General features: G+C 46.7%; 1 protein-coding gene and 1 long non-coding RNA gene across 8 annotated transcripts in view; one reads left to right on the plus strand and one right to left on the minus strand.

Moving 5' to 3' along the window:
- The window catches only part of LOC309853795 (uncharacterized protein), a 36,486-nt gene extending 16,522 nt beyond the window's left edge, over positions 1 to 19,964 (plus strand). For 2 of the 7 annotated variants that reach the window (XR_014305946.1, XM_082712293.1), the window contains exons 2-3: positions 18,770 to 18,892; positions 19,760 to 19,964. Coding sequence is in view for 2 of the 7 variants with exons in the window: in XM_082712293.1 (XP_082568419.1) it covers positions 18,770 to 18,892; positions 19,760 to 19,772 (136 nt within the window). In the remaining 5 variants the exon portion in view is untranslated. Of the gene's footprint in view, positions 1 to 3,993; positions 4,023 to 4,349; positions 4,409 to 18,769; positions 18,893 to 19,759 lie in introns of those variants that run through there. The other 5 variants (XR_014305941.1, XM_082712294.1, XR_014305945.1 and 2 more) reach the window with 4 other exon arrangements.
- LOC309853836 lies at positions 1,284 to 17,554 on the minus strand. The gene is made up of 3 exons (XR_014305979.1): positions 17,428 to 17,554; positions 17,088 to 17,205; positions 1,284 to 2,592 (listed from the first exon to the last, which is right to left on the minus strand). It is a non-coding gene; the product is annotated as an uncharacterized lncRNA (long non-coding RNA).
- Positions 19,965 to 21,286: the final 1,322 nt, after the last annotated feature.

Here is a 21,286-nt window from a genome sequence, read left to right on the forward strand (position 1 = left end):
CTGGTTGCAATACAGGGAAAATTGAGGATAAACTGGAACCTGCCAAGACACAATGGAGCCCATAAGCCCAAACAAAAAATCCCATCTGTCTCCTACTGCCTCCCCCTCTTGATGGGAAAACTAGCCAAAAAAAAAAAAAAAAAAAAAAAAAAAAAAAAAAAACACAACTATACCCATTCTAATCCACCATTTAGACTGTATTTCTTTTCATTCCTTGCAGTTAAGTATGGCATGTGATTCAGTAATGACCAATGAGCACTACGATGTTCATAATGCATCTACATGTGGATTTTTTCCATCTTCTCTTGGGGTTTCTTAGGCTTCCAGAATCTAAGTACAGAATCCATTCTGGAAAATTATTAGATATTGTATTTAAAGTACTGCTCAATTATACTTTGTCTCTCTCCTTCAGCTCTTCATTTAGAAGTATATTATATGGAGCACCTGGGTGGCTCAGTGGGTTAACTCTTTGCCTTCAGCTCAGGTCATGATCTCAGGGTCCTGGGATCGAGTCCCAAATCCAGCTCTCTGCTCAGTGGGAAGCCTGCTTCCCCCCACCCCCGCCTGCCTCTCTGCCTACTTGTGATCTCTCAAATAAATAAACAAAATCTTAAAAAAAAAAAAAAAAGAGAGAGAGAGAGAGAGAAAGCAGTATATTATATTTTCCCACTCTGTTCTCCCTGTCTCTTAATCTCTCCTCCCTCCCTCTCTGGGACAAGGATATTTCCAGCAGCTGGGATGATACAATAGAGTCTTGAATTTTCTTTTTCCATTAACTATCTTGTGTCCTTTAAGAAAAATTTTTAGTAAACTGGACTTGGAAAATCTTGAGTTACTTAGTTATTCAGGGTCATCTTTTAAACGCTGATTTAAGGTTTTCCTAAAGTATTTTGTTGTCCTCTAAATTTTGGTTGATGGAAGCCCACCCATCTTTTTCATAAATGAGAGAAAGAAAAAAGATTACATTAATCTCTGCAGTTATTCAACAAATTGTTTGCTTTCTAAGTTACCTTCTCAAAGAGGTCTTCCTTTACTATCCTTTCTAAATTTCATCCACTGGCTCAGCAATCTATTTTCCCTCCCTCTGCTTTACTCCCGTCATAACACCTATAACTCTCTGAAATTGTTACCTGAAACTGGATTGCCAAACAGATAAAGCACAGGAAAAGGAAGGATTTTACTTGCAACAAGTAAGGAAGAACACTGGGGATATTGCCCAAAGCAGTGTGTCTCTTTGAACCACAGAATTGGGGAAGGTTTTGTTGTAGTTGTTGTTGTCGTTGTTTTCACCACCTTTTTAAGAATATTTATTATTGTTTAATTTAAATTCAAGTAAAATATATTAATAGTTTCAGGGATAGAGGTCAGTGATTCATCATGTAGCACCCAGTGCTCATTATATCAAGTGGCCTCCTTAATACCCATCACCCAGTTACCACATCCCCCAACCCAACTCCCCTCCAGCAACCCCGTTTCCTATAGTGAAGTGTCTCTTATGGTTTGTTTCCCTCTCTGATTTCATCTTACTTTATTTTCCCTCCCTTCTTCTATGAGCCTCTGTTTTGTTTCTTAAATACCATGTATGAATGAAATCATACGATAGTTGTCTTTCTCTGATTCAGTTATTTCTCTTAGCATAATACCCTCTAGTTCCATCCATGTCATTGCAAATGGTAAGATTTCAGAGTTTTTGTGATGGCTGATTTAAAATCCCATTGTATATATACCACATCTTTTTTTATCTATACATCTGTCAATGGACCTCTCAGCTCTTTCCACAGTTTGGTTATAGTGGACATTGTTGCTATAAACATTGGGGTGCAGGTGCCCTTTGGATCACTATGTTTGTATCCTTTGGATAAATACCTAGTACTGCAATTGCTGGATTGTGGGGTAGCCTATTTTTAGCTTTTTGAGGAAACTTCATACTGTTTTTTAGAGTGATACTAGCTTGCACTGTATACCACTTTCCAATGTATACCAGCTTGCATTCCCATCAACAGTATATGGGGGTTCTCCTTTACCTACCTCCTCACCAATATTTTTTGTCTCCTGACTTGTTAATTTTAGCCATTCTGACTGGTGTGAGGTGGTATCTCATTGTGGTTTTGATTTGCATTCCCCGATGACAAGCGATGTGGGGCATTTTCTTCCTGTTGGCTTTTTCTGTAGGTCTTTTTTGGAGAAATATCTGTTCATGTCTTCTGCCCATTTCTTGACAGGATTATTTGTTTTTATTTTGTTGAGTTTGATAAGTTCTGTATAGATCTTGGATCCTAGCCCTTTATTTGATAATACATTTGCAAATATCTTCTCCCATTCTATAGGTTGTTTTGGTTTTGTCGAGTACTTCCTTTGTTGTGCAAAATCTTTTTATCCTGATGAAGTCTAGAATTGGGGAAGTTTTAAGCTAAAGGTGCATGCACATTCATGGAGGGCTTGGCAAAGGAGAGGTCAGTATAGAATTAGGGCAAAAGTTGACCAGAGTCAGGGTCCTAATTGATTGAAGTCACAAGGGCCAGCAAGAGTCAGCATCATCAATTCTTAGTCTGCACATAGTCCTGTGTTTGAGTGCTCAAAGGAATTAAAATCCTGCAGAAACAAAAACAACCCAAGAATGTATGTTAAATTGATCTTTAGGTGTTTTGTTTTGTTTTTTTTTTAATTGCAGTTAGTTAATATACAGTGCAATATTGGCTTCTAGAGTAGAATTCAGTGATTTATCACTTACAATACCCAGTGCTCATCACCAAGTGTTTTCCTTAGTACTCATCATTCATTAGCCCATCCCCCAACCACCTCCGTCCATCAATTCTCAGTTTATTCTCTATTGTTCAGAGTCTTACAGCTTGTTTGCCTCCTCTTTCTCTTTTTCCCCTTCCATATATTTATTTGTTTTTTTCTTAAATTCCACATAAGAGTGAAACCAAATGGTATTGTCTTTCTGACTTTTTCACACTCTAACTCCATCCATATCATTGCAAATGGCAAAATTTCATTTTTTAAGACTGAATAATATTCCATTGCAAATACATACCACCTCTTCTTTATCCATTCATCAGTTGAGGGACACTTGGGCTCTATCTTTACTTTTGAAACAGCACTATGAGTTTTATCATCAATTTAATATCTCTGATATGGTTAGGCTATTTCTCAGCCTAACCAACTCAAACTAACTTGTTAGTTTTTACATTCCTCTTGTTCCCTTAAATCCTTAACTACTGAGTTTTTTGCACTTCTTTGCAATTCTAACACCTCCTAGGAATTCGGCAGGAAGTGCGCTTGGGCAAGGAGAGCCTAGGGCACAGATTATGAAAATAGCTGGAGGACTAAAAGGACTTCTCCAATCCCCAAATCTTTGTCTTGTCTTTCTTTTTCCTGAGACCCCCTAACTCTTTCTGCTTAAAAATGTATTATTTTTTTACATTTTTATAGAATAATCTCATTACCAGAATGTAAGCTTCATGAGGGCAGAAGCTAAGCCATCTTCTCTATTTACTTCCAGCATTTTGTACAATGTGTGACACATAATAGACACTCAAAATATTTGTGGATTAGATGAATAGCAATTATGTCAAGCATTTTTCTGCATTCTGAAATATAGTAATGAAAGAAAGACATGGCCTCCTCTCTTTCAGATCTTAATTCATCTCTCCCTCTTCTCTGAAATTTTTCAGTTTTGTTATTTGCTTTAGAAAATAGAGGTTTAGTCTCAGGAAGCCTTTATTGAATGTGCTATGTTCTCTGAGAAATAAAATATTAACTGCTCATAGAAGGGACATCAATTGTGAGCATTTGAGAAGGATTCTTAAACTTTGAATCTCCTGGAGTTTGATATGTGGGTCCTACTCTCCTCAGTCCGATTTTCCTTTTTCTTCCTCCTGGCATGAGGAAGGGAATTACTATGAAGACCTTTAAGAAGGATCTATCAAGTGAGAATGGGCAATCAATTAATAACAGTTGTTATTTATTATTTTATCTGTCTCCTTCCAGACCTACTGTCTTCGTGGGGCATCGAGTGCTCCTCTGAGGTAGCCACTACTTTAATTATTCTGTTTAATTGTTTGGTGACATTGATTGCTTTTTTAAAAAAAGTTTCATTATGGGCGCCTGGGTGGCTTAGTGGGTTAAGCCTCTGCCTTTGGCTCAGGTCATGATCTCAGGGTCCTGGGATAGAGTCCCACATCGGGCTCTCTGCTCAGCGGGGAGCCTGCTTCCTCCACTCTCTCTCTCTCTCTGCCTACTTGTAATCTCTTTCTGTCAAATAAATAAATAAAATCTTTTAAAAAAAGAAAAAGTTTTGTTATTTAAATTCATTTTAATTAACATATACTGTATTATCAGTTCAGAGGTAGTATTCAGTGATTCATCAGTTGATACAACTTTAACCTCAGAACCACGCTGAGAGGTAAGCAACTTGCCCCCTGGAGCCTAGATGTGTACATTCTGGCCCTTTTCTAGATTTTCACTCTCGTTTTCCTTCTTTGTCTGCAGCTCCTGCCCGAAACTTACTAATCTTGGGTAATTTTGATTCCTGGAGGAAATGCCAAAATTCTTTTTTACACCTTTGCCTTCCATTATTTCTCTATGTTTGAACAAGGACCCTGTCAAGTAAGACTTAGGGAGGAGTCTTAGATCTCTGCCCAGACCAAGAAGAGAAAGAGCAGGAATAAAGCCTTCTTGGGATTGAGGAATAATGAGCCATTCAGATTTTCCAAAACAGGACTTACTCAGGGGATAAGGCTGTATCCCTAGGGTACCAGGCAATTTCACACCCTCTCAACACTTGCTTTGTGCTTCCACCCCTGCCAACCATTTTCTTCTCGCTAACTTCTGAAACTGGGAATTTTTGCCATGATTCTGTAGAGCATCAGCAACCAGCACATTCTTTTCCCCTCAGTGCTGTAGAACAACCCCAAAGTCCTACTTCTACAGAGATTGGCCTTTGTCTGCAGTGGAAAATCTGCATTTTGCCCACCTGGCCAAGAAAGGGGGGCAGAGCAAAGGAAGGAGGAGCTGCCTGAGGGCAGAGCTTGGATGGTCCCTGCTCCGGGTCCACTCAAGGTAAAACCCAGAGAGAGCCAGGCAGACTGGAAATTGGAGAGAGGTGGAAAAATAAGAGAAATTTTGAGGGTGGTGTTTGGATAAATTGTGAGATCTCTCTGTACTGTGTTCTTTTTAGAACATCTCTCAGTTATTGTCCCATTTCCTAAATCTTTTCCTTCCTATTGTCCATTCTTTCATATTTGTGCTTTACTTAGGGTACATTTCTTTTGTCATATGGTGAGTTTCCATCTCCTTTCTTCATTAGGATGCAGAGTGTGAATCTTGTCTTTTGTTTCTAGATCTATGGTTAGGCTAAGACCTAGGCTTTCTGGGCTAGCTGATGGGAGGGGTGAGAAGGGTCAGGTCAATAATACTATATTATATATTTTTAAAGTTGCTATTAGAGTAAATCTTAAAGTTGTCACAAGAACAAAATTGAAACTAGATATTAACTAGATTTAATATGCAATATGTACAAACATCAAATTATTTCGTAAACCTGAAGCTAATAATGTTATAGGTCAATTATAACTCAATAAATAAATAAATAAATAAATTAGGAAAGGAATTGATGATAGATGGGTGAATAAAAGAGTAAGTGGATGAATGAATAAGACTTAAGTCCATTAAAGGAAGATGCTGGCAGGGTGGGAGGGTAAAACACCACAGAGAAAACAAATTAAGGGTCAATAAAAACATCAGCCAGAGTGATAAAATATATATATCAAGATTTTGGCATTGTGACTAAACAAACTGCAGTTCAAAATGTTAAGGAAAATAACAACAGTTGATGGAAATGCCAATTGAGTATTACTCCCACCTTAAAAGACCACCAGAGACGTGAGTCAAAGCCAATCAGCAAGGGTCGTTTATTGCAGGTTCGAACCTGGACCTCTGGCCCCTCGTTGCCGATAACGCTGAGAGGTCCGGAGCTGGGTCGGTACAGGATTTTTATAGACAGATACAAACAAGTTTCGGGTGGGGCTGAGCTGATTGATTGATAGTTTGAACAGGCATACTTGGCATCAGTGGATTGGGTCAGGGGTCCCGCGCGAAAGCAGACAAAGCAATCTTACAGAAGCAGAACTGGCCGGTTAGCCCACGCATGCGAAAAAAGCACTACCAGGATATTGAAGGCCTGGTTACTTATCAAGTAAAGACAATTGGGAGTCTCCTGGTGGAATGTTACATTCCTGCTATCAAGCATCCTTGTTAATGAGATTTAGGTTTAGAAGAAATTTAACTTTATTTACTTTTCCTTCTACCTCTGCCTCTTTCCGTTTTTCATGGAGGGGAGGGTGACATTAGGGCTATTGATAAGGTAACTTCTTTGTTGTAAATCTCAAGGACATTTTCAAACCAAGGGAGGCTCCTACCTTGCAGGACTGTGATCTCTGCAAGTTAACTATTTATCGTTTTATGGCAGTCAGGGGTGCCTGAGGAATGCTACACATATGGAGAAGAGCGGGTGAAGGGGGGGGTTGCAAGGCGCCAGCTTTTGCTTTGTCCTCAGCCAGCCTCCTGCTCCTTCATTGAAAAAATATGAAGAACAGAATAAAGTCTAATATAAACTAATGAAAATTCCCAAAGAGGCTGGTAGAGATAGTACAAGAAAGACAGTATGCAAAGAGATCATTGAAAAAAAGGGACTATGCAAAGAGATAATGACTCAGAACTTTCCATACTTGAAGAAATTCAATGTGTTTAGATTGAAAACTTATAGCAAGACATGGACAATATAAATAAAAACAAATCTTACCTAGGCACTTTGAGGTAAACACATAGACTATGGACAAAGCACAAATCTTTTTAAAGCAACTAAAGAGTAGAGAAAGATCACCTATAAAGGAATAAAAATTTGACTTCCAGTAGACTTCTCAAATAAATGAGTTTAAACCCACCTAACTTATTATGCAGGATTGACATTGATATTTTCAGTCCAAGAACATTTGAAAATGTTTACAATTAATAGACCACCACTTAAAAACTTACTAATGACTGTACTTCAGGAAGAATAAAACTGTGTCCAAAAGAACAAAGGAGGATGAAAGAAGCAATGGTGACCAAAGAACATGATAAACATGTGGGTAAATCTAAAGACAAAAAATAACAATGACTACTTTTGGGGCAATAAAGCAAATTTGACCAAAAATAGCAGACAAAAATAACAAGAAAGACTGAAGGCATGGGATTCACTGTCAAGAATCGAAAAAGCATTATATTTGTGAGCAGTACAGAGAAATGGATTAATTTTGAATTTTTAAAATCAAGTATGTATGTGAAAGAATTAATGGTTACTTTAAATGTTGCATGTAATTACATACCATTGTAAGACCGGGGAAGGAAGAAAGTGTAACCATGTCAACAAAAGGCAGGAAAAATGAAAAAACAAAAACAAAAATACACAAAGATAAGGAAGTAGAAACCAGTCCAAACATATTACTCATCATGATCCTATCAAACATAAGCAGATTTAGTCCACATTAAAATTCTCAGATTCAGACTGCTGCATTAAAGAGATATAAGTATCCCTTTAAACAAGGAAACAAGGAAGTATAAAAATAAAGAGATGGTGGTACTAAAAGAACCCAGGAGCCAGCTTGAAGGGTCAGTCAAAAGTAGAGAGCTTGATTGTCTGTCAAATAAGTAAAATTAAAAAAAAAAATAGTTTGAGTATAAAAAGAATAATGACTGTTTCCAGCAACAATTATATTAGTCTCTAAACACACTATTATTGAATGAATAAATGACTAAGTGAATGAATGAGGGGTAGGACCTTAGGTTTATAGGGTAGTGCAAGGGTCTGATTGTATCAAAAAATTACATTTAATTTCATCATGAGGACACACTAAAAAAATTCAATTTCCAGAGAGAGCATCAAGCAGGCTTGAAAATGGGCTCTCCAAAGGAGACTTAATATTATTAAGTTAATATTATTATATTGTTTGACCTCGGGAACACCCTGAAAAGATCTCAGAGATGCCCACGAGCCTTCAGAACACACTGGGAACTGTTGCCCTAGGTTATCCAATCTTTCATAGTAACTGCCTCTTTCTGTTACTCCAGAACACAGACAGCAAAGAAGAGGGGAGAACTCAGCAGGTGCCATTTTCAAGGCCAAGACAAGAATACCAATGGAGACCCACATACCATTTAAAAAGACCCACATACCAGTATTTAAAAATTATAAACTGAACTGTCGCTCTCGGCCCGCAAGAACGACCCGCAGACGAGGTGAGTGGCAAACTTCTTTATTGACAATCTTCAGCCCCGGGACCCCGTACACCGATTATAGCCCCAAGTTATAGAACACAGCGGATAGAAAGCAACCAATCACCACATAACACGACTAGTATAACACCCAATCAGAAGGGATACAGGTGACTTCAGTCCGGAGCATGCAGGGTGCTCGTGTCTAATGACGTGAGCTCCCGAAACTCATTGTTCACTTACTCCTGTGCCTTTCCCATGATCCCTGGTTAATCTTATACTAGTCCCAATACTTCAGTACAGGTTGTGCATTCCCCTTGAGCGCCCCCACATACCATAAACATTCACCTGCCTTTCTCCTCAAGCCTCACCTAGTACGTGACTCCTTGCTTCTGCTGCATGGCTCTCCACACTGAACTATCAAACTGTTAAGTAAAATATGTTCTACTTGCCCACCTTGGCAGATATATCTTCCTGGAAGTTGAGATTCAAATTCTGAATTCTTGAATTCTCTGAAGTTTCGCAGAACATGGCAGTGGAAGGAGAGCTAGCCCCACCCCCTTCACCCTCTACTCTGCACCCCTGTCTGCATGTCTAGGTCCAGGCTCTGATACCTCTTTGACCCATGGTCATGTCTTGGGCCAGGGAGGGGTGCACATTGACAGCATGTTCTCCCCTAAGGGGAATGAATTCAGGGAAGGGGCTGTGCAGGCTCAGGGCCATTAGAAAATCATGTGGTCCCTGGTACATGGAGTATGATTTAGAAGTGGGCACATATTCTAGATGGTCATGACACTATGCCCAGTGGGGGAACACATACAAAAGAACAAAAAAGAGGCCCATTTAGAGGCTTGCTAAGTCTTATTTACAGACCAGTAATATCAGCATCATCTGGGAGCTTGTTAGAAATGCAGAATCTTAAGCCCTATCCAAATCTTTATGGATCGTGCCAATTGAATCAGAGTCTGTATTTTAACAAGATCCCTGGGTGATTTGTATACCTATTAAAGTTTGAGAGGTACAGAATTCAATGAAGGAACTCAAGACAAGGGCTGTTTTTTACCACAACTACAAGAGGCGCTGCCCGTTCCTTAAGTCTCCCTAGGCCAGAGCCACTGAGGATGTGGGATTTGTCCCACCTGCACTGGGTAGTCATAGAAAGGTTCTAGAGGTCGTTACATGGTCTGAACTACTTTTCTAAATAACAGCAATCCCCACTCCTTGAGCATTCCATTGCAATAAGCTTTGTGGTTTAAAGATAAGCTTTTAGTGAATCTTCACCCCAGCCTTATGAGGTAGAGATTATTATTATTTTTCAACTGGGGAAACAGGCTTAGTAACACAGTCACCTATCTTTAAATTCACAGAGGTAGTATGTGAGTGACCTGGGATTAAGCCCAGTGGCCTTCAATATACTGCATCCCAAGAAATGAATGAGCTCATCATTCACCATCTCCATTCCCTGGTTAACTTTATTCCACAAACTTAACAATGCAGCCCTCCAGTGTCCAGATGAACAGAGGAAGCCCTGTTCCCAGACCCATCCTTTTTATCTACATGAATGATTACAGCATTGACATGATACTGCAAGCAAAGTTAATCACAGTGAACCTTCCTTCCAGCCTGACCCCCCTTTCCTGGGGACCCACAGCACTCCTTGAAGTAGGGACAGTTACAGCAGTCAAAAGAATCCCAAATGCTTCTGGCTCAAGCTGAATCCCATTGTCCAGGATGGATTAACTAACAACACACAAAAATAGAATGCATTAGTCTCAGTCCTCTAAGAAGCCCATGCCAGGTAGGATTAAACCTGCAAGGATTTTATTAGGGGAAATGTCTGTGGGATAAAATGGAGAAAGTTGGAAGAGCTGTCAGACGACAACACAAACCTGACCCCTAGTGAAGGAGAAAGGAAGACTGAGTAGAAGAAGCTCACCCATCATGCAGTCTAAATTGAGAAATGCTGTTGGTGAAATCTGAGTAAGCTTTATGGATTGTACCAATGTCATTTTCCTGGTATTGATAGTATGTAAGACACATAACTAGAGGTGCCTCCACAGGGTGCGGCCCAGAATAAAGATGGCGCTGGCTTGCCATCTCTTCCGGCCAACAAGGCACCAATTTCACAGTTTCGGTTCCTGAAACCTAGGGCACTTCCTCCTCTCGCCCAACACGCCTTACCCAGCAACTGCTACTTGGCATAATCTTATTGGCTCTTCCCCCTCTGTCCTCACTTCCCTTCTGCTGCTCTATATAAGGTGTGCCCCCGCACAATAAAGTGAGATCCTGCTTCGACAGATCCCCCGAGCCCGGTGTCTTCTGTGGGTGCGTTCCGGGTTCGCGACACTCGCCATCCCGCTCAGCCCCAAGGAGAGGCCTCCGGCTGGCCCGGGCACCTCCTCCCCTCGGCGGGGAGCCCAACAATAGTATACTGAAGTTATGCAAGATGTCACCACTGGGAGAGGTGAAAGATTAACAGGACTACCTTGTACACGTTTTTGTTTGGGGGGTTTTGTTTTGTTTTGTTTTTTGCAACTTCTGTGCTCCTGAAATTATTCCAAAATTAAAACTTAAAAAAAAAAAAAACTAGAAAATATGATCATTGTTTTCTTTCAGTGTTTGTATATGTAAATAACTTAAGAGAAAACTAGTCATTAGAGTTAACCAGATATTTACCATTCCTGTGGCCCCTCCTTCATTCCTGCAGTTCCAGTGTTCCCTTTGTATCACTTCCCTTCAGTCTGAAGAACCTCCTTTAACATTTTCTATAGAACAGGACCACTGGCCAGAGTCTCGTATTTCTCTTGATCTCGTATTTCCCTTGATCCAAGAATGTCCTTATTTTACCTTTATTCCTTTTTTTTTTAAGATTTTATTTATTTATTTATTCATTCATTTATTTATTTGTCTAACCCTCTGCAGGGGATCTCCAGGAGCCACCTGGGCCCCGCTTGCAGTATCACGCCGCTGCAACACGCACCTAGCCAGAAAACGCTCTAGCGCAGAGCTGGCACGTGGCCTGAATCACCGCCCAACCCTGGCCAATTCTCACGACCTTTCTGCCCAATCAATGTTGATTTGGGCACAAAACAAGGGAGAATTGGCCCGAAAGCCCCAGCAAAATTGCTTCTAGCAGCAGGGACCATGGGGGTGGGGGGGTGGAGCCATCCGGGCCTGGCCGGGGGTCTTGTGTGCTGTCGCCAGAAGCCTATGGGAAAGCGCTGTAAAGGGCGGGCGCACTGGCAGCTCAGGTCACCTCCAAATGCAGGTTAAACCCACTCTCTACTCAAGCCCTCACGGAGCCCACCTCAGCACCATCAGGTGAGGCCTGTCATGCCCATAGACCTTAACCCTAACCCTGGGTTGGTTTTTCAGATTTCCAACCCCAGCCATCAACTTCCAACCCAACCCCAGACTTCCAACCTTGGCCCTCAAGCCCTCCAGATTGGGGACCCCTGAGCCATACCACAGATCTCCACCTGCTGCCCAGGAGGAAGCCCTGCCCTTGGGGAGCTGCAGGGAAACACTCAGATCTGGAGAACCTGTATGCCCACTTCAGGCCACACTCACCTAGGGCACCCCCTTCTGCCAAAAATAGCTGGAGCCTGAGACTCAGGGTCACACCCTAACTCAAGTCTCCCCCTCCTCTCTCCCGATAGATCCCCTCTGGGGGGACTCTAGGAACCGAGGTGGCCAGGCACTTATCGAGAAAGCGCTGTCAGAACGGGGCTGCACCTGACCCAAATCGCTGCCCATCACCAGCCAATTCTCATGAGCTTTCTGCCCAAATGGATGTCGATTTAGGCAGAAAGCCCCAGGGAAGTCGCTTCCAGCAGCCGGGACCTTCTGGGGAGCCACCTGGACCAGGCAGAGGGTCACAAGTTCTGTCGCCAGAAACCTATGGGAAAGCACTCTTAAAGGGCAGGTGTACACCCAGCCCAGGTCTTCCTCTACTCAGGCCCTAGGGAGCCTTCCTTAGTATCAGCATCTGAGGCCTGCCATGCCCCTAGACCTGAAACCCTAACCCTGGGCTGGGTTCTCAGGCTTCCATCTCAAGAGGCTTGGCCCTCAATCCCTCCATATTGGGTACCAATGAGCCATATGGCAGGACACTGCCTGCCACCCAGGAGGAAACCATGCCCTTGGGAGCTGTGAGAAGCACTCAGGGTGGGAGAAACCCACATGCCCACCTCAAACTGCCCTCACCTTCAGTGCCCCCTTCTGCCAAAAAAAAGCCAGGGCCTGACACTAATGTGCACCACTGCCCCCCCCCCAAACCTGCCCCAGGACAATTTTCTTCTGCAGGGGCCCTCAGGGAGCCGCGTAGGCCCTGCTGGCAGTCCCACACACCCCCAACACACACCTAGTGAGAAAGCACTCCCAGCAGGGCGCCAGTGTGTGGCCTGAATGGCCACCCAATAGCCAGACAATTCTCACAAGCTTTCTGCCCAATTGATGTCGATTTTGGCAGAAAGCTCGTGAGAATTGGCCAGAAAACCCAGCCTAACTCACTTCCAGCGTTTGGGGCCTTCAGAGGAGCCTTCTGGGCCCAGCCCGGGGTCCGAAGTGGTCACGGCCTGAACCCAGCAAGAAAGCCCTCTACAAGCCAGGCTCGCATGAGAAGAACACCTCCCTCTACTGAGACCCCTGGTGTGCCCACCCCAGTGCTGGCAGATGGGGTCTGCCATGTCCATAGCCCCTTGCCCTAGCCCTCGGTTGGGTTTTCAGGCTTCCGTCCCCAAGGGCCTGTCCCTCGAGTCCTCCAGATTGGGGACCCATGAGCTACACTCCAGGACTCCGCCTGCCACCCCAGAGGAAACTGTGCCCTTCTGAGCTGCACAAAACCCTTAGAGCAAGGGAAACCTGATGCGCCCCCTGAGGCCACCCCACACAGGCCCAAAAATGGAGGCTAATGCTCAACCAGAACCCCTCCCTCAACTCTGCTCTAGAAAGCTCCTCTGTGCGGGGGCCCATGGGGGAGCCACGTGGGCCGGGCCTGTGTTCCCGGATGGCCGCAACATGCACCTAGCAGGAAAGCGCTCCAGGCTGCGTGTGCCAGTGCAGCCCAAATCGCTGCCCAACGCTGGCCAATTCTCACAAGCTTTCTGCCCAAATCGATATCAATTTGAGCAGAAAGCTCATGAGAATGAGCCAGAAAACCCCCCATCAAACTCATTTCCGGTGACATGGATCCACAGGGCCACTGCCTGGGGCTATCCTGGGGTCCCAAGTGGTTGTGGCCCAAACCCAAAGAGAAAGCCCTCTATGAGCCAGGCGCACTTCAGGCCAACGCCTCTCCCTACCAGCCTCTTATAGTGAGGTGACCGCCCCAATGCTGGTGGATCGGGCATGCCATACCCCTAGGCCCTGAGTTCAACCCTCAGTTGGGTTTTCAGGCTTCTTTCCCCAGGGACCTGTCCCTCAAGTCCTCCACATTTGGGACCCCTGAGCTACACCCCATGACTCTGCCTGCCACCCAGGAGGAAACCATGCCATTTGGAGCTGCACAAAACCCTTGAGAGCAGAAAAAACTGCACGCCCCCACTGAGGCCACCCCCACCTTTGTCACCCCACCGGGTCATGAACATGGAGGCTGATGCTCAGCCGGAACCCCTTCCTTCAACTGTGCCCCTGGGAAGCTCCCCTGGCAGGGTACCTCACGGGAGCCACCTGGGCCCCACCCCTGTTTCTGGATAACCACAACATACACCTAGCTAGAAAGCACTCTAGACCACGGGCACCAGCATGGCCCAAATTGCCACCCAACGCGAGCCAATTCTCACAAGCTTTCTGCCCGTATCAATGTCGATTTGGGCAGAAAACTTGTGAGAATTGGCTGGAAAACCCCCAGCGAACTCACTTCCTGAGGTGCATGTCTGCAGGGTCACCATCTGGGCCTAGCCTGGGGTCCTGAGTGGTCACAGCTCAAATCCTGTGAGAACGTCCTCTATGAGCCAGGCGCACACGAGTCCAAGGCCTCCTGCTACTCAGCCCCCTGGGGTGACTGGCTTGGCACCAGCAGATAGGCCCTGCCATGCCCAGGCCTTAACAGAAACCCTAGTTTTGGTTTTCAGACTTCCCTTCTAAGGGTCCTGGCCCCCAAGCTCCCCAAATAAAGGACCTCTGAGTGACAACCCAAGACTCTTCATGCCACACAGTAGGAAACCGTGCCGTTTGGAGCTGCCCTGAACCCTCAAAAGGGGAGAAAACTGCATACCACCCTAAAGCTACCCTGACCACCAGTGGCCCCCATGACCATAAAGCCAGATTCTTGCGAAACTGGACATATGCCCTCAACTCATCCTGAGGGCAGTCCCGCCTCAAAGCCGGCAGATAGGGCCTGCAATGATCCTAGGCCCTAACCCGAACCCTAGTTTGGGTTTTCAGGCTTGTACTCCGAGGGTCCTGGCCCCCAAACACCCTGGATTAAGGACCCCTCAGCGACACCCCAGGAATCCGCCCTCCATGCAGATGGAAAACATGCTGTTTGGAGCTGCGCTGAACCCTCAGAAGGAGAGAAACCTGCATGTTCCCCTAAAGCCACCCCTACCATTGGCAGCACCCCAGCAATAACCCTGATTCTTCAGGGTAACCAGATGAATGTCCTAGACTCATCCCTGAGGGTTCATCAAATCGGACCTGCCATGTCCTTAGGCCCTAACCCTAAACCTAGGTGGGGTGTACAGACTTCCATACCCAGAGGCCTGGCCCCCAAGCCCACCAGATTGGGGATGCCTGAGACTCACACCAGCACTCTGCCAGACTCCTAGGGTGAAATGGTGCCATTTGGAGCTGCACAGAAACCTCAGAGTGGAAAAACCTGTATGCCACCCGAGGCAACCCCCAGCATCTGTGCCTCCCTGGACACAAACCTGGAATCCAATGTGCCACCTGACACCGCCCTCAACTTAGCCCACCATGAAGCCCACTTCAGCACCAGCAGATCAGGCCTTCCATGCTCCTAGGCCCTTATCATACCCCTAGTTTTTGGTTTTCAGGCTTCCATTCCAAGAGGTCTGGCCCCCACCTTCCCCGGATTAAGGACCACTGAGCAACACCAAAGGACTCCACCCACCATGAGGGAGGAAACCTTGTGGCTTAAAGTTGCTCCAAACCCTCAGAGGGGGGAAAAACTTGCAAGCCCCCTTAAGTGACCCCCACCATGAGTGGCCCCCAGGGCCATAAAGCCATATTCCGCTGTGCCACTGGATGCATGCCCTCAACTCAGCCCTGAGAGGAGCACGCATCAGAGCTGGCACATTGGGCCTGCCATGCCCTTAGGCCCTAACCCTAACCCTGGGTGGGGTGTACAGGCTTCCATGCACAGATGCCTGTCCCCCAACCCCACCATTGGGCACCACTGAGACTCATGCCAGCACAGATTAAGGACACCTCAGTGACAACCCAGGACTGCGCCCACCACACAGGAGGAAACCTTGCCGTTTGGAGCTCTGCAGAAACCTCAGAGTGGGAGAAATCTGCATGCCACCCTGAGATCACCCCCAGCATCTGTGGCCCTTCTGGACACAAACTCAGAGTCTGATGTGCTATTTGACGCCCACCTGAGATCACCCTACCAGGGAGCCCCCCTCAGCACTGGCAGATCGAGCTGCCATGCCCCTAGGCCCTTATCATAACTCTAGTTTCTGTTTTAGGCTTCCATTCCAAGAGGCCTGGCCCCCAAACTCCCCAGATTAAGGACCCCTCTGTGACAACCGGGAAATCCAACCACCATGCAGGGGGAACCGTGCCACTTGGAGCTCCACAGTTCCCTCAGAGAGGGACAAACCTGCATGTCCCTCTAAAGCCACCTCCACTATCAGCAGTCACCCTGGCCAGAAACCCTGATTCTGCCACACTGCCAGACACATTCCCTCAACTCAAACACAAGGGAAGCCTGCTTTAGTGCCAGCAGATTGGGCCTGCCATGCCCCAAGGCTGTAACCCTAACCCTAAGTTGTGTTTTCAGGTTTCTTTCCCCAGGGATCTGTCCCCCAAGCTCTCTAGATTGGGAACCCTGGAGCCACACTGTAGGAGTCTGCCTGCATCCAGCAGGAAACCAGTCCATTTGGAGCTGCACAGAACCCTCAGAGCTGTAGAAACCTGCATGACCCCCTGAGGACTCCCTCATGTTCTGCAGCTACAAACCCAGAGCCTGATTTGCTGCCTGAACACCATCCTCAACTCTGCTCCTTGGGGAACCCCCATCTGGACCAGCAGTTCGGGCCTGCCACGCCCCTAGCTCAGCTCTCCTCAGGGACCCCTGTCAGCTCTAGACAGACCTGGAACTTCCCTGCCTGCTGCAAAGCTCTGGGATCCCCACCCCCTCTTCTTCTCAATTTACACTGGCCCAAGGCTTTCATAAGAAAGAAGGAAAGCTACCTCCTGAATGCTTAAAACCTCCTTTCCTGGAGCGCCTGGGTGGCTCAGTGGATTAAGCTGCTGCCTTCGGCTCAGGTCATGATCTCAGGGTCCTGGGATCGAGTCCCGCATCGGGCTCTCTGCTCAGCAGGGAGCCTGCTTCCCTCTCTCTCTCTCTGCCTGCCTCTCCATCTACTTGAGATTTCTCTCTGTCAAATAAATAAATAAAATCTTTAAAAAAAAAAAAAAACCCTCCTTTCCTTTTCTGCCATGTTTCTCTCCACCTACCTTTGTACCTGGGCAAACTGGAAGTAACATATCAATGGAACATGTACAAGTTCTGAGATCTTAATCCTTCATGGCAGCTTTCTGAGGGCTCCTTATGCAATAAGAACCTAGCGTATCCTACCACAGTGTGTTCAAAAATGATCATCTACAGAACAGGAGAGCAAAAATCACTCCATTTTTACCTCACTCTTTGTGAAGCAGAACATGGTCTTCTTCTTTTCTTCACTGACTTCAATTCCAATTGGTTTCCATGCAGTGTTACTTCCTTTGCTTCAGGGGTAGGATTTCATGATTCCTCGCCTGCATAGAACACCCAGAACTCATCACAGAAAGTGCCCTCCCTAATAGCCATCACCCATTTAACCCTTACCCCCTAAACCTCTGCCCTCTAGCAACCCTCAGTTTGTGCTCTAACGTGGAGTCTGTTTCCTCATTGGACTCTCATTCTACCCCCACTATGTTTGTCTGTTTTCCTTCTAAATTTCCATAGGACTCAAGTCATAGGCTATTGTCTTTTCTTACTGATTTTTCTGAGCTAATTCCACTCTAGATCCATCCACATCCTTGCAGATGGTGGAAGATTGCATTCTTGCAGAAGATTCCATTCTTTTTGAGCCTGGCTCCCATTCCATTTAGAAGATGTGGGAGATTATATATATATATGTATATATATATATACACACACACACACACATATATACATACATATACATGTATGTGTATATATACATATATATAATCACTCATCAGTCAATCGACATATCGACATTGGGACTCCCTCCCTAGTTTTGCTGTGGTTTATACTGCTATTGTAAATATCACGGTTCTTGTACCCCCATTGAATGTGCATTTTTGTGCCCTTTAGGGAAACACCTAAGAGTGCATTTGCTGGATCCTAGGGTTGTTCAGTTCTTAGTTTTTGGAGGAATCACCATACTCTTTTTCAGAATGGCTGCAACAACCTGCATGCCCACCGACAGTGGAGGAGGGCTCCGCTTTAAGCAGAACATTTCCTGCTAGCAATTTCCTAAGGAGGTAGTGGAAAACCCGTGGGATAACCTGACTCACCCCGCGTCGGGCAAGTAGCCACAGAAATTTACCCCAGGGTTCCTGACACCAAACCCCATGAAGCCACCATAATGCATCTATCCAGGGGAATTCCCAAAGATTCTCCTTCTGACTTCACCAACCATGAAACTGCAGAGAAAATACAGCATGTCCAACTCTCTAGATGATCCACTGAGTAAAACTAGGAAGTCAAGCTTCCCTTTAAAATCATCCAAGGCTCCTAGGGATCCTTTTGAATTTCCCCTCTGCCCTCATTGGAACTCTTTGGATGAAAAGACAAATCCATTAGGATCCATCACCTTTGACAAAAGAGGAGACATCACCCATGTCTCTATGTGACCACAAATAGCCACCTAACTGTAGATGCTGGCCATTCCACCACAGCCTAGGCCCAGTGGAATAAACACTGTTACATGAAGGAACACATTCTATATTCAAAACACACACTGAGTCAATCTCATCGTCCCTTCCAAATCCAAGGGACTGCCTAGGAAAGAGATGTTCCAAATACCTTTGTAAGCCAGAAATAAACAGAGAAAATGAGATCTCCTGCCAGATGCTCCCTGCAGGGAAACTCGGGAACTCTGGCACCCACTCTAGATGGCTGCTTCAGTGTGATTTTGTGGCTCCAGTGGAGACAAGAGAAAAGCCCAGGAGGTTTGGGATGAAAGAGAGTTTTACCTCCCATCCTGGCATGGATGTGACATTGTGCCCCATGGGCCTGCTGTTTTCTCTGAACGCTGACATCCTGGGACAAGGTGCCTGACTGACTCAGAGGCTGTTTTCCAAACTTTAGGTCTCATGGAGCCAGAGCGAAGAAGGGTTGTCAGGTGGGGATAAGCAGGCACCTCCCACCTAAAGCCTGCACACCTGCTCCAATTCCTGGGAGAAGGAGAGACACATGCTTGGTTCTTAAGTGGTAATTAACTTCCTTCTAAAGCCGACAGGTACCCTTCTCCTTTTTTGGAGCAGCAAATATACTCTTCAAACAAACACTCAACTCCTCAGTTCCAAATGCACCATGAGTCAGGTTTGGTTCCCCCTGGCTCCAGACCCCCCACCAGGAGGCCCCATCTGCACCGTCCTGACAGTCCATTATCACCTAACCTGGGGACAGGGGGCACAATGCTGAGAGGGGGATAGCTCCAGAGGTTGTTCCCACCACTCTTGAGCCTGGAGAAACAGACACTAGACAGCTCACCAGTTCCTCCTGTAGAAACAAGCTGCAGTGCCTCACCTTTCAGGGTCTCTCAACCAGCACTTCACCACTACCCTCAGTGCCAACAGGATGCACGGACTCCTCTTCCAGCGTCTTTCCCACTGCAGCTCGCCACTGCCTCCCGTGGTGGCAAGCAGCATTGCCACGCCTTCCAGGGTCTCTCCCACCACCGCTCACCACTCCCTCCAGTGGTGCGAATGGGCACTACCAGGCCTTCCACAGACTCAATGCAGCTCACAATCCCTCCACAGATCTAAAGCCAAACTGGCACTTCCCTCCAGATTGGGGACCTCTGGGCCACAATCCAGGAGTCCGCCTGCCACCCAGGAGGAAACTGTGCCATTTGAAGATGCGCAAAACCCTCAGAGCAGGAGAAACTTACATGCCCACCAAGATCACCAGCACCATCAGTGGCTCCCGGCCCCCGGCCATAAAGTCGGATTCCGCCGCACCGCCAGATGCATGCCCTCAACTCAGCCATGATGGGAGCCTGCTTCAGCACCATCAGATTGGGCCAGTAATGCCCCTAGGCACTAATCATAACCCTTTTTTTTTGTTTGTTTTCAGGCTTCCAGTCTGAGGGGCCTGGCTCCCAAGCCTCCCGGATTAACAACCACTGTGTGACACTCCAGGACTCCGCCAGCCACGCAGTAGGAAACCATGCACCTGGAGCTGCGCCAAACCCTCAGAAGGGTAGAAACCTGCATGCCACCCTAAAGCTACACCCCACAATTGGCGGCCCCCAGCCATATAAAGTCGCATTCTATCATGATGCCGGATGCATGACCTCAATTCACCCTGAGGGGACCTGCCTCAGCACCAGCAGATCAGGCCTGCCATGCCCCTAGGCCCTAATCCTAACCATAGGTGGGGTGTACAGGCTTCCGTGCCCAGAGGGCTGGCTCCCAAACCCACCGGATTGGGGATGCCTGAGACTCGTGCCGGCACTCCACCAGCTGCTTAGGGCACAATGGTGCTCTTTGGAGATGCACAGAACCCTCAGAGCCAGAGTAACCTGCATGCCCCCTCAGGCCACCCCCAGCATCTGCACCCCCACTAGACCCAAACCCGGACTCCGACACACCACCTGATGCCCGCCCTCAACTCAGCCCATTGGATAGCCTGCCTCACCACCGGCTGATCAGGCCTGCCATGTCCCTAGTCCCTAACCCTAACCCTAACCCTAGATTGGGTTTTTAGGCTTCCATTCCAAGAGGCCTGGCCCCCAAGCCCCAGGTTTAAGGACCTCTGAGTGACAATTCATGACTCCACCCACCATGCAGAGGAAATCTTGTGGTCTGGAGCTGCACCAAACCCTCAGAAGGGGAGAAAACTGCATGACCCCCTAAAGCCACCCCCACCATTGGCAGCCCCCTGACCATAAAGCCGGATTCTGCCTTGGCGCCAGATGCCAACTCAGCCCTGAAGGGAGCCTGCCTCAGTGCTGACAGATCAGGCCTGTAATGGCCCTAGGCCCTAACTCCCAGAAGGCTTCCCTAGCTCCCAAGCCCCCCCAGATTAAGGACCCCTGAGCAATACTCCAGGACTCTGCCAGCCACGCGGTATGACTCCATGCCATTTGGAGCTGTGCTGAACCCTCAGAGGGGGAGAAATCTGCATGCCCCCCTAAGGCCACCCCCATGATTGGCGGCCCCCCAGCCATAAAGCCGTATTCCGCTGCGCTGCTGGATGCATGCCCTCAACTCAGTCCTGAGGGGAGTCCACCTCAGCACCAGCAGATCGGGCCTGCCATGTCCCTAAGCCCTAACCATAACCCTAGTTTGGTTTTCAGCCTTCCATCCCAAGAGGCCTTGCACCCAAGCCCCCTGGATTAAGGAACCCTGAGTGATACCCCAGGACTCTGCCCACCACAAGGCAGGAACCCGTGACTCTTGGCACTGCGCCAAACCCTCAGAGGGGGAGAAACCTGCATGCCCCCCTAAAGCCACTCCCACCATTGGCCACCCCACGTCCATAAAGTTGGATTCTACCACACTGCCAGAGACATGCCCTCAACTCATCCATGAGGAGAGCCTGTGTCAGCACTGGCATATCAGGCCTGTAACGCCCATAGGCCCTAACCCTAACCCTGGT

Source organism: Mustela nivalis (genome assembly GCF_964662115.1).
Source record: "Mustela nivalis genome assembly, chromosome: 1".
NCBI classification, from domain to species: domain Eukaryota; kingdom Metazoa; phylum Chordata; class Mammalia; order Carnivora; family Mustelidae; genus Mustela; species Mustela nivalis.